At 47.7% G+C, this 17377-nt stretch overlaps 1 protein-coding gene across 8 annotated transcripts in view; it reads right to left on the bottom strand.

The window, feature by feature from the left end:
- Positions 1-17377, bottom strand: part of ARNT2 (aryl hydrocarbon receptor nuclear translocator 2) — a 181266-nt gene that overhangs the window by 142551 nt on the left and 21338 nt on the right. For 6 of the 8 annotated variants that reach the window (XM_043921512.1, XM_043921513.1, XM_043921506.1 and 3 more), the window contains exon 2: positions 4916-5030. In XM_043921512.1, coding sequence (XP_043777447.1) covers positions 4916-5030 — 115 coding nt within the window. Of the gene's footprint in view, positions 1-4915; positions 5031-14818; positions 14988-17279; positions 17304-17377 lie in introns of those variants that run through there. The other 2 variants (XM_043921510.1, XM_043921508.1) reach the window with 2 other exon arrangements.

Here is a 17377-nt window from a genome sequence, read left to right as displayed (position 1 = left end):
GGCAGTTTTCTGAAGTCTGCTGAAAACTGAGGAAGCAGGACTTCTCTATGGAAATTCAGGGACCACCAATCTGTACCTTTCTACCCATGCAGGTGTGTGATCACATATGAGCTGCGATCACATGTAGGAATTGTGAAATGTATCGTGTCGGGGTGAACTCAGGAGAGAAAACAGGACACAAAGGACTGTTCAGATCCTCAGGGTAACTCACTTGACCCCAAAACGACTCACTGCTCATCAGCCACACAGAAAAATTGCAACTTATGAGGACAGAAGGATCTTTTGGAAGACTCCTTGCCAAGACCCTGTCTTTGGGTCTTCTGTCACCAATTCAGATACTCCACTTTAAATATGACTCCAATAGTTCTGTTTATTTCTCCTGCTATAAAACCTCCAAGTAAATCATCCTTTGTTTTACGTCTTTTATGTATCTCTATTATACCGCAGCATCTGGATAATAAAGGACAGAGATCAAAATATGACTTTTAAGTCCTACTGTGTTCACTTTGAAGAATTCGGTACCATCAGTGGATGATACAAGAGTCCTCCAAAGGTGGGCTGAAAATGCCTTTTGCCTCACTTTCCTGTTGCATGATTTCTACCCTCAATAAAAAGTCATGAAAGGCACTTTTGAGCTTGCATCTGGTTCACAGTGAGCAATGTGAATCTGCCTCACAGCGATTGTGTAATAATAATAATAATGCATCATCCACTGTGAGTCATCAAAGAATCCACTTTTGTTCTTATGAGAAAAGATGAGAGGCTGTGCCCGCTAGGCTGGTTGTAGAGCTCAGTAAAGGAGCAACCCTGGGCCAGCTCAAAGCTGCTATTGACAAAAGGTGAAGAAGGGACATGGGTGCCAGCAAATGCCAGATGACAACATCACTACTGCATAAATCCGAACCAAGCAAAACATGTACTTACGTAACATGCCTTTTATTTCACCACATTCCAGCAGCCATGGGCTTACACTGCAGGGAGACGCCGGTGTACTGGCTGCACACGATTTGGAAATCGTTCCCCTCAATGATGATGCTTTAGAAGCCCGCATCTGACTCCAAGGCAGCGGGAAGGGGCTAGGACTCCTGGTCCCCACCACCCTTAGCTCCCCTTCCCAACAGGGGCTGACTCTGGAGCGGGCACAACCTAATGACAGCCCACTTCCCTGTCTTTGGAAAGAGCCCGGTGTGCCCCCTGGGTGCCCCCAGCCCCGTCCCACCCCCTCACCGGGATCAGGGAGCGCTCTACAAAAATGCAGCCCAGGTGACTGGCTTCTGCTTCCTTCTCCCACACATGTGGAATCACTTTGCAAAGAATCTGAAACTTCTGAACCTTCACCTTGTGTCCCCACTGCCCGCAGAGCACGCAGCTTGCTAAGACGTGTACTGGGGAGGCTGTCAGGGAGTGGAAGGAACATTTGGGCCAGAGGATCCCCGGCACTGGGCCAGGCATGTGGCCAGGGGAGCCAAACCCGCTAGGGGTCAGTTCTACTTGGCTCTGAAACCCCAGGGCTGGGTAGTTATCCTGGGAATCGGGACAAGTTCCTCCACCAGAATAACCAAGTCAGAGTGGGAAGACCTGGGCAGGGAAGAGGAGCGGGAGGAAGGAACTTTCTACCTGCCACAGCCCACCTCTTGGACAGCAAGGAGATCAAACCAGTCAATCCTAAAGAAAATCAACCCTAAATATTCATTGGAAGGACTGACGCTGAAGCTGAAGCTCCAAGACTTTGGCCACCTGATGTGAAGAGACAACTCACTGGAAAAGACCTTGATGCTGGGAAAGATTGAAGGCAGAAGGAGAAGGGGGTAACAGAGGATGAGATGGTTGGATGACATCACCAACTCAATGGATATGTGTGCTAATATGCTAAGTCATGTTAGTCATGTCCAACTCTCTGCAACCCCATGGACTGTAGCCCATCTGGCTCCTCTGTCCATGGGACTTTTCAGGCAAGAATACTGGACATGTTTGGGCAAACTCCGGGAGACAGTGAAGGACAGAGAAGCCTGGTGTGCCACAGTCCCTGGGATCACAAGGAGTTGGACACGATTGAGCGACTGAACAACAACACAGCCCACCTCTCCTCTCTCCTTCTCCCACGCCGCCCCCCCGCCCCGTGTCTCCAACTGTGCCGAACACTCTAGGAGAGAAGGAGGAGGAGGGGCAAGGTGGCAGGGGTGGGGAAGCGTGTGTAAATGTGCCACAGTTCACGGGCGGGGACCCTGAGTGGGGTGACCTGCTATTTGAGGAACATGACTTCCATCGGGGTCTCCTTTGTACAAGCATGGGGGCTGAAAGCAGAAGAGCTTATCACTGCTGTGGCAACTCTACAACATTGATGGCCTCCATCACAGAATTTCAGCAAAACGTGTAAAGATATCAGATGTAAGAATTACTCTGGAAACCACCCTGTGAAAAGGGAGGTTTCTTTGCTGAGACACAGAGCTCCCCCCGTGAGGCCCAGGGCCTTAGCAGAAGGAAGCACAGTTTTCTGGCTGCTCCCTCTGAAGCGGGAAATGGAGGCAGGTGCAGGGCTCTAAGAATGAAGAAAATGAAGGACAGGCCTCCGGGAGGCGGCTGGTTCCCTGATCTGCCTCTGGGGGTGTGTGCCCTCCTTCTCCTGGTTGGGAGGGTGTGTCAGAAAATCGTTGCTCATCCCCTTGAACCTCTGGTTCCTTTGCTTGGCGTTGGGCTTCCTTGGTTCTAAGTGGAGCAGAACTCTAGGCCAGCACTCCCCAACGTTTTTGGCACTGGGGACCGGTTTCATGGAAGACAGTTTTTCCGCCAATGGGGTGGGGGGGGAAGGTTTCGGGATGATTCTCACAAGGAGCGAGGCAACCCAGATCCCTCGCATGTGCAGTTCACTGTGGAGTTTGAGCTCCTATGAGAATCTAATGCCACCACCGACCCAACAGGAGGCAGAGTTCAGGTGGTGACGCGAGTGATGCGGAGCGGCTGCAAGTATTGCTTGCTGCAGCTCACCTCCTGCTATGCAGCCCAGGTCCTAATAGGTCATGGAGCAGTACCGTGGGGGACCCAGCTGGCTGGGGACCCCTGCTCTAGGCTGTGTCCCAGTCTCCCCCCACCACGGTCCCCCTCCACCTCCAGAGTCACACTGAGTATATGTGATCTGGGAGGGAAAGGGGCAGCTGGGAGGACTCCTTCACAAAGACGCCTGAGTCCACTGTCCGATCATCAGTCAGGGAGCCAGCGGAAGTCAGGGTCCAGACGTCAGGCTGGGGCCAGGAACTCGGCGGCGGAGGAGAGGAGGAGCCTCCGCTCGCTGAAGCCTAGCACACAGCCTGTGGGGGCAGGGGGTGGGAGGTGGCACAGACTCCGGGCAGAGTCTCTCAGAGACCACTTCCCTCTCTGCCTGTCCCTGGTGCTGGCCCAGCCCTACCTTCCGGCATCAGAGAGTCCTGTGCCGGCTTCTTCTTAAAAAGGACTGGGCCCGCACTGAGGCTCTGTCCCCAGGGAATGGACGTGAGAGAGCATAGGCATTTAAAATAATTTTTAAAAGACCTGGATTCTTTAAAAAAAAAAAACATGCAGTAAGTTGATATGTTGACAGGAAGTGCATTCTTTTAACAACCCAGATTCCACTGAGCTTAGCATCTAGTTAGAAAGAAGAGCTGGTTAAAGGAGGATATCTGGGTTTGCAGTAAGCCCCGGAGGCAGGCTTACTGCTCGCAACCCCCCACTGCTCGCAACAGCTCCATGGGTCCCACTGTCAAGATGGAACTCTGGCTGCATCAGCACCCTGGGGGCATTTAGGGGTGGGAGGGAGCTGAACCAAGGGAAGGTGGGGAACCAGGCTCCATAACCCCCTCCGTAATCACCAAAATCTTAGCCTCTCTTTTGAAGACCAGCACACAGGCAGCAGTCTTCTCACCATCTGAAATGATAACGCTGAAGGCGCTTTTTCATCCTACCCTATTTCATTCTAGATCCTCAAAACGCACCTGCCCCTCACCTCCACGCCTGTTGGGGCCAGTCCAGGCACCTTTAAGAATCGCATTGGTTAAGAGGAGACTCTCGGGTTTAAAATGCTCGACCATTTTACAAATGAGGAGCCTTGTCTTCCCGGGGAGAACCTGTGTTATGGGAAAATGCATTCACAGGACAAACTGACTCTACGTGAGAAACTTTGTATATCAAATATTTCATTGAAAATGAAGTTGATCCAATGAAGAAAAGGAGTTGGTTGATAAACAAGAGTCTGACAATGTTGACTGTGTTCTTCCTTCAGGGATCTGTGATGGCTGATTTGTTTCTGAGGCCTGCGCTCAGTCACAGATGTGGGACATCATGAGTAGATGCTGTTTTGGGTTCCATTGGCTCAAGAGTGATGGTCTTTCTGGTCCCATCAGAACTCATCACTCTTACCAACATTACGGGCAGAGTAGGTTACAATGGAAGCTGCCCAGCCTTTAGGTGCGGGACTAGAGCCAGTTTTGTTTTTTTTTTTTTTTTTTGAGAGGAATTCCTGCACAGCACCTGGCAAAGACTGGTAGCCAGAGCAAAGAACAGAAAGCACCAGCGGGATCCTTGCTGCCCACAGGAGCTGAAGCTCGACCCTCAGGGCTGCCTCTGGCTGGGGGGCTCAGGCAGAGGGATGGGTGAGCCCCCTCCCTGAGAGAGGTGGCCCAGCAGGAGCGAGGCCCAGCAGGACCACAGAGCCGTTCGCACAGCAAGGACAAGCAAACAGAAGTCCCCAGCTGGGTGCCGAGGCCCGAAAACACTTAGAGGCAATCACATGCCTGGTTAGGAATCCCGCGGAATCTAATAAACAGGATGCAAACTGCTGAGCTCTTACTCTCTGGGACAGGGAGAGACAATATTTTCCTAACAGGTCAAGAATGTTGTGCAACGCATATCCAACGCAGTTCCCAGAAACGCCGAGGGGGCTTACCCGGATCGCCGCTTTCCTCCTCGGGCGGGCATGGCCCCCGCCATCCTCACCTGTCCAGTGGCCGCCATGGGGGCGACGGGCAACGTCACTGAGCCAGGGATGTCTGAAGCCATTTCTGTAATTCGGCAAAGAGGAGAGGTTTTGTTAATGACAGAGAAGTCCAGGGATGAGCAGAAAAATTGTCCGGCTGACCAAAAGCACCACCTGGGAGGAGAACCGGGGGACCTGGGTCCTGGCCCTTCCTTAGTCATGTGATCCTACTGAGCCCTTCCCTAGTCTGGGCTCTGCCTTTCTCCTCTGGAAAACAACATCCCAGGCAGCACACCTGTATTTAGTTTCGGTGGTTAAAAAAAAAAATTCTCATAGCTAACAGCATTCATAAAGAACTCTTGTTTCCTGTCCCCTGGAGGCAGGTAAGATGTTCAGGAGTTCAGGCACATGGCAAAAGCTACAGGGAAAGAACCACTGTTGGTCCCAAATACTGGTAGCCCACTGGGGCAAACCTGGAGAGCCAGTCTCCTGCAGCAGCATCACAAATGCTCCGACCTCACCCTGGGCATCTGTGTTCAAGAAGAAAGTCTGCTCCCCACTTAAATTTGGACTCAGAATCCCTGACTATAGAGCCCTTCCTGGCCCTCCATTCATGATGAGGACTGTGAGGTCCCAGGGCCTTAAAAACACCCCCTCAGGCCACAAGAAAGGAAAACTATGACAAACCTAGACAGTGTATTAACAAGCAGAGACATCTCTTTGCTGACAAAGGTCCATATCATCAAACCTATGGTTTTTCCAGTAGGGATGTATGGATGGGAGAACTGGACCATAAAGAAGGTTGAGCACCGAAAAACTGATGCTTTTGAGTTGTGGTGCCAGAGAAGACTCTTGAGAGTCCCTTGGACTGCAAGGAGATCCAACCAATTAGTCCTAAAGGAACTCAACCCTGAATATTCATTGGGAGGACTGATGCTGAAACTGAAACTCCAATACTTTGGCCACCTGATGTAAACTCATTAGAAAGACCCTGATGCTGAGAAAGATTGGGGGCAGGAGGAGAAGTGGGCAACAAAGGATGAGATGGTTGGATGGCATCATCGACTCAATGGACATGAGTTTGAGCAAGCTCCGGGAGATAGTGAAGGACAGGGATGCCTGGCGTGCTGCAGTCTCTGGGCTCGCAAAGAGTCAGACACAACTCAGAGACTGAACAACGCCAACAGGCTGCACGGTAAGCCAGTGATGGCGGCTCTCCACAGCCAGGCCTTCCAAGGCAGATTAATTTAAAGCATAAGTAGGCCTGTCATTAGATGAGATTGCCTTCCCTGTTCTTCATTACCATAATATATTATTTCTTACAAGCTAGAAACTTTTGGAAGCTTGTTAAGGCAATGATGAGCATTCTACATTTCAAAGAAACCACAGTTAAAGAATTTCTCCTTCCCACTTTGCTTCGAGTTCGTGAACTCAGACGCCCTGTCCTCAGACCATTAAATGGCAAGAGAAATCCTCCAGTGGCCTCTCTGATTCTGTTTATTGCTCTTGGGAATGACTTGCACAGGGCTCGATTTTCTCAGCCGGACTCTTATCCAGGGCAGAAGGGAAGCAAGAGTCTACAAAAATGTATTTCAGAAAGACAGTCTTGGATAAATATGAAAATCTGGACCCTTGTTAGTGAAGGAATGCTGGTGATGCTCAGAAGTTACAGCTCTCTGCCTCCTCCCAGAAACCACAGAGGCATCTGATCCTCAGTTATGTCCAAAGACATTGTGTTTAATAAACATATTCTAAGGTCAACTTGAACTAGTCCCCTCGAAACTTCTGAAGAAGAATCTCACAGTACTAACAGACATAATCTTAATTTAGCCACTCCGCTATATTTACAAAAATTTGAGAGCTATCAGGTTTTTCTTTCAACTAATGTAATCCTCTCCACTGTAGACAGTGACTGTACTGTATTTGTGACAGCTAGGCAGTACGGACAGCAATGACCTCATAATCTGACATCTGTCTGCTTCTGATAAGAAATTTGTATTTTTTCCTGAAATGGAGGCTAAACCTTGTTAAGTCTTAAGGCCTCAAAGTGAAGGCTGACTCAGTGCCCGTGCAAACACAGGCAAAAACAAAAGTCCCCACTTCCCAAAGTAAGTCCCGCAGAACATCAGGCCCTTAAGATTTTCCAAGAAAAGGGTTCTGTGGTCATACAGGCCGGGGAAAAGCCACACACTTATTCCCTTCTCCAAGATTTCAACGTCCACCCAAAATAGACTGAGAAGTCCTAATAGGAGGACATTTATTTAACTGTGACTATCCCAGGATACCATAAAGGTCTCTAATTAACGTTAATTAATTAATTAGGGGGACTGCACTGGGTCTTCATTGCTCCTCACAGGCTTTCTCGAGTTGTAGCGAGCAGGGCTACTCTTTGTTGTGGTGTGCGGCTTCTCACGGCAGAGCACAGGCTCCAAGGCGGGCAGGCTCAGTAGTGGTGGCACATGGGCTTAGCTGCATGTGGGATCTTCCTAGATCAGGGATCGAACCCATGCAGGAACCCCTGCATTGGCAGGCAGATTCTCAACCACTTAACTACTAGGGAAGTCCATGTGGAGACTCCTAAAACGCATTTTCTGAACAAATAATGTTTCACGTGACTCTAGTTTTTTAAAGTCAACTACCTCGTTCCTGCGTTTGAACTAAGGACATGTCAAGCTGTGAGAGATCTTCACCCGTGTCTGCAGACTTGGAAAGGCCCACCTGCAGTTACCTTCTGGCTCAGAGGTTGACGGGGAGGAGGAAGGAGCGGAAAACGGAAGACAATGTGCAGTTAGGAAAGAAGATGGTATCTGTCCCATTTTATGTGGGGAAAACAAAGTTGTGGACTGTAATGCTCCACAAAAACCCTGCCTATGGGGCAAGGGTTGAGGAGTTTGGAAAGTCCAGTCCTTTCTTCAGAAAGATGAGGGATGCAAGGAAAGAGAGATCCAGTGACTTGCCCAGGTGTGCCCCCTGGACCAGGGGCCAGGCCAGGGGGAGGGCCCAGACTTGCTGTCATCTTATTCTTCGTGACCATTTCCCATGATTAAGTTTCATCCACCCAGAAGAAGGGCCAGTGAGGACAGGCCCACAACCAGCCTGCCTCCATCAACGCCCACTGGGTATATTCTTGTGCCCTCCCGGCTTGGTACAAGATGCCAAGTGTAAGTTGGCAGGTAGACACAAGTAGTTTCTACCATGGAGAAAGTGTATGTTTCATGAAGGTCACGTGATGGGTACACTGAGCCAGCTGCCATCTTTACATGTGACATGCATGTGCTATAAAGCCAGAGCACCATGGCTTTAAAGGGAGAGGAGCAAGGGAGCAAACACATCAACAGAATTTGAAGACTGAGAGGCACAAATGCATCCGCAGCAAAGAGGGCTACCCAAACATACAGATGGATGTCAGCTCATCAGCCACAATGGCCAAAACTACCCCCTCTCCAACTTGAAAAGCATTTCTTTTTTAATTAGTTTTTATTGGAACATAGTTGCTTTACAACACTGTTAAGTGTCTGCTGTAGGGCAAACTGAATCACTCACATGTATACACATATCCCCTCTCTTTTAGATTTCTTTCCCATTTTCAAGAAGCATTTCTAAGAAAACGTGGCTCATTCTAGTTCTGCTTTTCTCTTGTAAATTGCATTTGTAGATCTCTTTTTCTTTTCTTTTTTTTTTTTAGATGGAAGGATAACTGCTTCACAATGTTGCGTTAGTTCCTGCTGTACAGTGAAGTGAATCAGGCACAGGTATACAGATATCCCCTCCCTCTTGGACCTCCCCCTGCATTCCTATATCTTATATCCATTTCTCTTCTAAGTTTCAGATATTCTTTCTCATCAAGTTGTAAGACGTTTTTTATGACAAAGATACTGAAGCTTTGCCAAATTTTCTGAAAATACTTGACAATCTTTCTCCTATTTGTTGCTAGCTTTTTTAGGTTGAAAGATTTTTTAATACTAGACAAAGCCTTAAGAGGTAGAGTTAACTAAGACGTCTTGGTCAGCTCCGGTTGCCATAACAAAATACCATACACTGAGTGGCCTGAACAAAAGAAATGTATTTCCTCAGAGTCTGGGGAATGGGAAATCCAAGGTGAAGGTGCCAGCCAAATTGGCTGCCAGTAAGAACCCTCTTGCTGGATTACAGACTGCCACCTTCCCTCCACGTCATCACATTTTCTCTTCTTACAAGACCACCAGTCCTAGGGCACTGGACTCATGACCTCATGACCTTAACTACCTGCCATAAGCTCTATCTTCAAAACAGTCAACTGGGGCACTAAGGCTTCAACAAACGAATTTTGGGAAGATACAATTCAGTCCACAGCAGAAGAAAAGATCAATTGTCCTAACCTCATTTATTCTAGTCCTTCCTTTTTCCCGTAAGTTTTTTTCTTTTTAAATAATGACTAACTTTTCTTTAACACTTTCATTCTATTTACTTATTGATTTGGCTGCTTCAGGTCTTAATTGCAGCATATGGGATCTAGAGTTGCAGCATGAAAATGCTTACTTGTGGCATGTGGGGTCTAGCTCCCTGACCAGGAATCAAACCTGGGCCCCCTGCATTGGGAGCTCAAAGTCTTAGCGACTGGACCACCAGGGAAGTCCCAGCATTCGGTTTATTTCTACTTTATGATGCTACTAAGATGTGATACTGTGTTGTGTATTATGATCATTGCTACTAGTATGAATGAGATCACCTTTCCCAGATACTTTCTGATTGGTTAGTAGCTATGAAGACAATTGTGCTGCAGTAACTCTTCACAAGTGATGTCAACTGATTTGACCAGCAGCTAAGATAGGTGCTGCCCTCCCCTCCCTTGCTGTTCTGTGTATGTATTATGTTTTCAAAATCTGAATTCCTGGATAAAGAGTTTCTAGGGCCATTGCCATGTGTCCTGCCATTTCACCAGATTTTCAAATTTGTTCTAATAATTTGTCATTAAGTCTCATGAATTTTATAATTTTACCAAACCTGTGGGCTATAAATAATACTATTTTCTCACTTCAAAGAGTTAAATGTTTCATTTCTTTTCAAGTCTTTATTTCATTGGCCAGAGTTTCCAAGATATTTGATAATAATGACCAGTAACTGGGAAAAGAAAGGCCATGCATGGGATTCTGCAGTGAAACATATCTGATTTCAAATTACAACCCAAAAACTTCTTAATAATAATCTACTTTAAAGGATCACTTGAAAAATTAAGGATAATGTTTATAAAGAGCCTCAAACAGTGTCTGGGAGGGGAAAAAAACTCTAAAGCAGCAATGATTAAAATGATCATGATTATGGTGATGGTAAGTAAACTTGCTTGGTCCTTGAATATAATTGTGGGTTTAAGACAAATACACTTTATGACATCAAGGAAATCTGCTGCTGTTCCTATTTCTTAACTGATTCATGGAATGGATGTCTCATTTTACCAAATACCATCGTGGTAACTAACATAGTGTTTTAGATACCAAACAAACCAAGCAAAACATGCAATCAATGGGACCAAAATTCACTTGAAAGGTTAAACTTTTCTCTAACGTCTTTTAAAAACCACTCTTAGTACATTCAAATAAAAATATAAAATATACATCTCTCTCATCTATAACCTACATCCATATCTACCAACTGATCCGCTGTCAGCCTTCTTTGGATAAGCGACTACCTGCTCCCTAAACCTGGCAACTTCTCCATATGATTTGACTATAAGTTAGCAAAGCTCCTAGGACATCCACCCAGGAAAAGTGGGCAGAAAGAGTTCACTCACCTGGTGTCAGAGGTGAGGGTCTCCAAGGCAGAGCATGGTTTTAAGTGGAATAGAAAATGCTATTCAATTAGAAAGACTTCCCTGGTGGCTCAGCAGTAAAGAACCCACCTGCAATGCAGGAACCACAGGAGTATAAGGATCCCATCTCTGGGTCTGGAAGATCCCCTGGAAGAGGGCATAACTCACTTCTGTATGCTTGCCTGGAGGATCCCATGGACAGAGGAGCCTGGCGGGCTACAGTCCATGGAGTCTCAAAGAGTCAGAGATGACTGAAGCAACTGAGCATGCACGCACAAGAGGATGCCGGGGCTGTGTGTGTGTGTGTACTTGCTATATGTGCAGAAAAAGACTGGAAGGCAGATACAAGTACACCAATGTGTTAAACTTGGCTATTTTTTGTTGTGGAAATTACAGGTGGGTTTTATTTTCTCCTAAAAGCTCTTTTTACCTTTAAATATACTAGGATTTTTTCCCAAATAACTTGTGCTAAGTTAACATTAATCAAAAGATGTGTTAATTTAATGATCACAAATAGAGAAATAAATATTTTTAAAGGGTTTCACTGTAAGACACATTCAAAAGCATATATAGCTGGAGAGCTAGAAGCAGTGAATGAATGAGTCAAAGGAAGAGGATGACTTTTTAATAAAAAGAGTGTCCAACAATGGAATGGGTTGGCTTAATGATGATGATAAACATCAACATATATACACTTACTAGGGGCTTCCCTGGTGGCTCAGACTGTAAAGCATCTGCCTGTAATGCAGGAGAGCCAGGTTCAACCCCTGGGTCGGGAAGATCCCCTGGAGGAGGAAATGGCAATGCACTCCAGTACTCTTGCCTGGAAAATCCCATGGACAGAGGACCCTGGTGGGCTACAGTCCATGGGGTCACAAAGAGTCGGACACGACTGAGCGACCTCACTTTTACCTTCACTGTGTATAAAATCAATAACTAATGAGAACTACTGTAGAGAGCAGGAAACTCTCTTCAGTGCTCTATGGTGACCAAAATGGGGAGGAAATCTGAAAAGGAGGGGCTAAGTTTACACCTACAACTGACAGGCAGAGATTCACCTAAAAGATTTACATGAGGTGCTCACTCTATTGTAATCTCTTCACATGAGCTTTACATCCAGCCTACAAGAGAGGCATAAATCAGCCCATTTTACAGACGAGGGAGCAGGGGCAGAGAGAGGTCAGTGCCATGCCCTGGCCACGGGGCTGAGAAGGGGGGTAGCGGGCTCTCATGGGTCAGTCCCACCCCTGCAGGGCCCTCGCCACCTCAAGGGGCCCAGGCAGAGGCTGGGCAGCCAGCAGACCCTTTCCCAGGTAGGGGAGGAGGGGCAACAGGAGCCATCATACCGTCCAGACTCTAAACCACAGACCCAGGTGGACACTGTGTGATGTGCACAAAGTGTCCATGCTTTGGGTCACTGTGGCCACAGGCAAGTTATGGATCACCCCTTAAGCTACAGACGCCTCATCTATAAATAACGAAAATGCCCACATTATTGACAGTTATTGTGGTGCTTAAGGAAGATCCCTTATGTCAGATACCTGGCAGAAGGTATGGTCCCTCTTCTCCTTTTACTTCCTCCCAAGACAAGAATGTTTTTTAAAGCAGATATTGTGTGTGCATGTCTGTACTTTTCCACAACCCTTGAGCAAAACTTAGCTTCTCTATGCCCCAGTCTTCTGTCTATAAAATAGCCATAATATTATTATAATAATAATATAAATTCCTCATGACATTGCCATGAGGATTAAAAAAGCTAATATAGGTAAAGCACTTGGCATGATGTCTGGCACACAGAAACGACGTCTAAGCATTTGCTAAGTAACATACATGTGCGCATGCTCAGTCGTGTCCGACTCTTTGGGACCTCATGGACTGTAGCCTACCAGGCTCCTGTGTCCATGGGATTTCCCAGGCAAGAATACTGGAGTAGGTTGCCGTTCCTTCTCCAGGGGATCTTCCCAGACCAGGGCTTGAACCCACATCTCCTGTGCTGGCAGGCGGATTCCGTATCACTAGTGCCACTTGGGAAACCAGGTAACATATACATAGACACTAACAAAACTTAGTATAATTACTTTCTGTAAGAAATTAGATCACTTCTGTGATTTGGTTTTTACGGCTATGTCTCACAGGAGTACAGGAAAGGGGACAGTGGGCCACAGAAGGGGGTTGGCCATACAACTGACTCGTCTGAAGCCCCCATGCAAAATGTCCCCAGGGTGATACCCGTGCAAAGGGAGGCCAAGAGGGGCTGCCACAGCCCCAGGAGCCTGAGCTGGGATTCTCGTCCTTCACTGACCTCACACCAGCTCCCTACCCAGAGTTCTGCCTTTAACCTGGCTGGCCCACCCCATACCCCAGGGACGGGTCAGCAGATAGGCCTTGAGAGTGCGTCCACTGGCTGCCCCCAACCTCCACTCTCCCAAGGCCCCTGCAGGACTTCACCCACACACACCCTCCGCCCTGAACCAATGTGGACACGACTCCCTCCTGGTGATGCCATGCTCTCATCCATGAGAGCCTCACCTAAACAGGTGCACGTGCCCCCATCACAGCCCTGGGGCCCCACGGCCCTACACAGCTCTACTCGGCCTTCAGAGGGTTCACACAGCCCAGCAGGGGAGCCCAGAAATCTTGCGTGAACCAACCACAGCCTCTCCACTCTGGTTTTCCTTGGGTGTCCCAAGCGGACACCAGCAAAGTAATTCCACTGAGAGGTGTGTGGAGGTCATGGTCAGCACCTTGAAAAAAAAAAAAAAACAGAGGCTTGAGACTGCCCTGCTGAATGTCCAGGGAAGTAGCTAAGATTCCAGACTCCCATTGCAGGGGCCCAGGTTTCACCCCTTGTCTGGGAACTAGACCCCAAGTGCTGCAACTAAGAGTTCACATGTCACAACTAAAGATCCAAGCGCCACAAGTAAAACCTGGTGCAGCCAAATAAACAATATTAAAAAAAAAAAAATAAACAGATAATGTAACCAGGGTAGGAGTAGTGAAAACTTTCTTCCTCCTCATGGACACAGAAAACTAAAGATCCTGCATGCCGCAACAAAGACCCGGCGCAGCCAAATATATAAATAAATAAACAAAAGGAGAAGCTTGAGTGCCACAGAAACATGAATGCATCCTACTGACCAAAACACCACATATCAAAATGCAAATTGATCCTGAAAGGAGATGAAGAACTCGTCAGAGTAAGAGTTGTCACATGGGGCAGAGTCACTGCTCCCCGTCGCATCCCCCTCAGGATCTCCTCACCCTGCAGTCTCCTTTCAATCCCCCTCCATCAGGCCTGTGTCTCTGTCGCCCTGCTAGGGAGCTGCCATCATCATGGGGATCTCACCTCCACCCCTGCCCTTCTCTGCGGGGTGTGGCTGCCCACTCCATCACCAGGCTCTCCTGGTTGCCAGGGGCCGCACCCTCTCCCTCCAACCTCGCAGACCCCTCCTCCTCCTCTCCTCAGCCAACTCCCCCTCCTCTAGGTCTCCAGGCACTCACACAGCCCCCTCTGCTCTGCTCTCTCTCCAGGTGAACTCACACAGGCACCGGCATCAATACCATTTCTTCAGTGACAATTCCCAAACCCAGTCATCAAGTCCTGCCGTTACGTCCTCACGCTCCCTCTGTCCCCTGGGTTCTGCTGCGGGCCTGTCACAGGGCCTCTTCCCGTGGCCTCTCTGCTTCTCTTTCCCCCCTCTCATCATTCACAGGGGAGTTGGAGCTGACCGGTCCAGGCTTTGCGTCTTTCTATCCCCTAGCAGTTTCTCTCTGCTCTCAGCACAAATGTGGAGCTCCCAGCCAGTCCCTGGGTGGTCAGACTGCCATCCACCTCTCCTGCCCACCTCAGGGCTCTGGCCACACTGCCCCACCGGTTTTATGAACACACCACATTCCCTCCCACCTCAGGGCCTTTGCATGCGCTGTGTCCTGTGGTCAGTAAGTTTTCTCTTCTTTCTTCACCAAGCTAACGCCGAACGCTCATTTAGATTCAGCTCAAACATCACTTTTCCAAGGAAGTTTGTCCTTGGCCAGTCCCTGCCCCTCCCATTCTAGGTCTTATCCCTGGTGATTCATTCTTCTTGTACCTGCACTTCTCCTGTGAATGAATGAAGGTCACAATGGTCCAGGTGAAAGATGACAGAGCCTGAATGATGGAGCTGCCAAGAGGGCGTTCAGGAGGAAGGAGATGATGTCAATGCCTCAGAATACATGATGTGTCATCGTCAGAGCCCAGAAAGGAAGATTCTAAAAAGCCTTGGTCACCTGATCCTCCTACACTGAGACTGCACGGGGCAAAAAAATTTCTGGAGGAGGAAGAAAAATGTGGTTGGTTTGGTCGCATATTTACATCAACCACTCCATGCACTTGATACATGGGGACTGGAAAAAAGTGGAGACATGAGTGTTTACACCTTCCTCCTCACTAAAGAGGCATCTGCTTCTAGTTCTGGCTTCATTGCCATGAGACTCAGTTTCCCCATCTATTCTTCAACTAAGAAATGGGGTTAATCAGGACATCCCTTCTTTATGCAGAAGCTGCTATAAGAAAACAGGGCCTGTATCCATACAAACAGCATTTGCAAAGCTCTGATTTTGAGCCAAGAACTGTGCTTCAAGTGGGAGAGCTGGAGATGAAAAGACCCCATCCTGCCGCTGACAAGTTCAGTCCTGAGTGTGATGACACATAGTCGGGTAATTTCACACTGAGAGCTCTGAGTTGTGCAAAAGACTGGACCCTGGGTGGTGAGAATGGCTGGGGAGATCCAAGAAGGCTTCCTGGAGGAGGTTGCACCCGCGCTATCCTGGCCAAGGACTGTAAATATTTTGGGAAGGAATGAAGCATGGTGTGAAAGATGCCCTTTTCCCAAATGGATTCCCCTGATTGCCCCATAATTTCTGAGCAGACTCACGTCCCTGCTTTGAGGGGCATGCCCTCTTGTTCATGTCCAGTCACTGGAGCTTTCAGGTATTTTCTCCCAAATGCAACTCCCAACAGGATCTAGAATGAAACCCCCACCTCAAATGCAACCCTCCAGCATAACTCCTTGCTCAGGATCTCTGGTCGTAACCAATGACAAATGCACAGACAGACAGGCATAGCTCTATCCAGGGCAACCCCACCCCAAATGCCAATATCCATCCCCCACCCCAGGAAACTCTGTTTCCTGTTACACACAGGGATGGAATGACTCTCTGCCTACCCTTACCCAAAGTTGCAGGTTTTCAGCTCATTTCAACATCAGCACAAGCTGAGGCTTTTGAAAGCTTCACCATAACACAGAATACAGAGCTGGCTTACGATGCAGCATCTAGCTAAGGACTATTTCACATTTCAAATGCAGAGGCGGTGTATAGAATTTCTAAAACACAGCACAGGCAGCGAAAACCTGGGGGAAAATGTGAAACTTGAGAGCATTACAGATGAAAAAACCGTGAGGAAATGGAAAAACATTCTGTTTCGTCTCCCCCCACTACTATTTCATATGAATCTAAATAAGGAAAAATATCCCTTGATTGTCACATTGCAAAAAAAAAAAATTAATGACATGCAAACTTTCACAATACGACAATGTAATATTTTAATAACCATTCAAATAAGCAAAAACCCAAAAGGTTTCCCCTATGATTGGGAGGGAGTGAGGGGCAGCTAACCAAAGAAAAACTCTCTCCCCACTATTCATCTCTCTTAGAACAATTTTTTTCCAAGGAAAGCACATCAAATATCACGGCCATACCTTTACAGAGGGATTAAACAAAGATCTTTCTTCCTTGTGACCAACACCTTCTTGGGAGAATCTGTTATCCGTGTAGAAGAAATGTCAGAAAGCTCTGGGAGGAAATGAGCTACATTTGTATTCTGCTCAGAAAATGTCATCACAGATCTGTTTACCTTAACTGTGGACCATGATTCAGCCGTGACAACTGTCTTGCATACTGATCAATTTATTTGCAGCAAAATTTCTAATGTTAACTGCTTAGGTTCTGAAAAATTGGTGACTTGGATTTCTTGTGCAACCACAATCTATACTGAAATCTCTAGATTGTTATCAAAATATTTCAGTGAGAGATAAAAAAGAAGTCCTCCTAGCAAGCAAGGGAGAAAGGGTCCCTTCCACTTTTGGAAGGAAGGCAAGGCACAGGACTCCCCAAGATCCTCTGGAGGGTGGGGTTTTTATAGCAATGTATAGAAAAGGGGTGCTTACCTGGTATCTCAGCTGGTAAAGAATTCACCTGCAATGCAGGAGATCCCGGTTCAATTCCTGGCTTGGGAAGATCCCCTAGAGAAGGGATAGGGTACCCACCCCAGTATTCTTGGGCCTCCCTGGTGGCTCAGATGCTAAAGAACTTCCCTGCAATGTGGCAGACCTGCGTTTGATCCCTGAGTTGGGGAGCTCCCCTGGAGGAGGGAGTGGCAACCCACTCCAGTATTCTTGCCTGGAGAATCCCCACGGACAGAGGAGCTTGCCAGGCTACAGTCCATGGGATCACAAAGAGTCAGACACGACTGAGTGACTAAGCACAGTGCAACATAGAAAAGGGACTTACTTCCCTAGCGGTCCAGTGGTTAAGACACTGCACTTCCAATGCAGGGGGCATGGGTTCAATCCCTGGTCCAGGATGATTCTGCAGGCCTCAAGGTGTGG

This window comes from Cervus elaphus, chromosome 13 (genome assembly GCF_910594005.1).
Source record: "Cervus elaphus chromosome 13, mCerEla1.1, whole genome shotgun sequence".
Lineage (NCBI taxonomy): Eukaryota > Metazoa > Chordata > Mammalia > Artiodactyla > Cervidae > Cervus > Cervus elaphus.
Note: the sequence above shows the minus strand (reverse complement) of the source record. Positions and strands in the feature narration are given on the sequence as shown.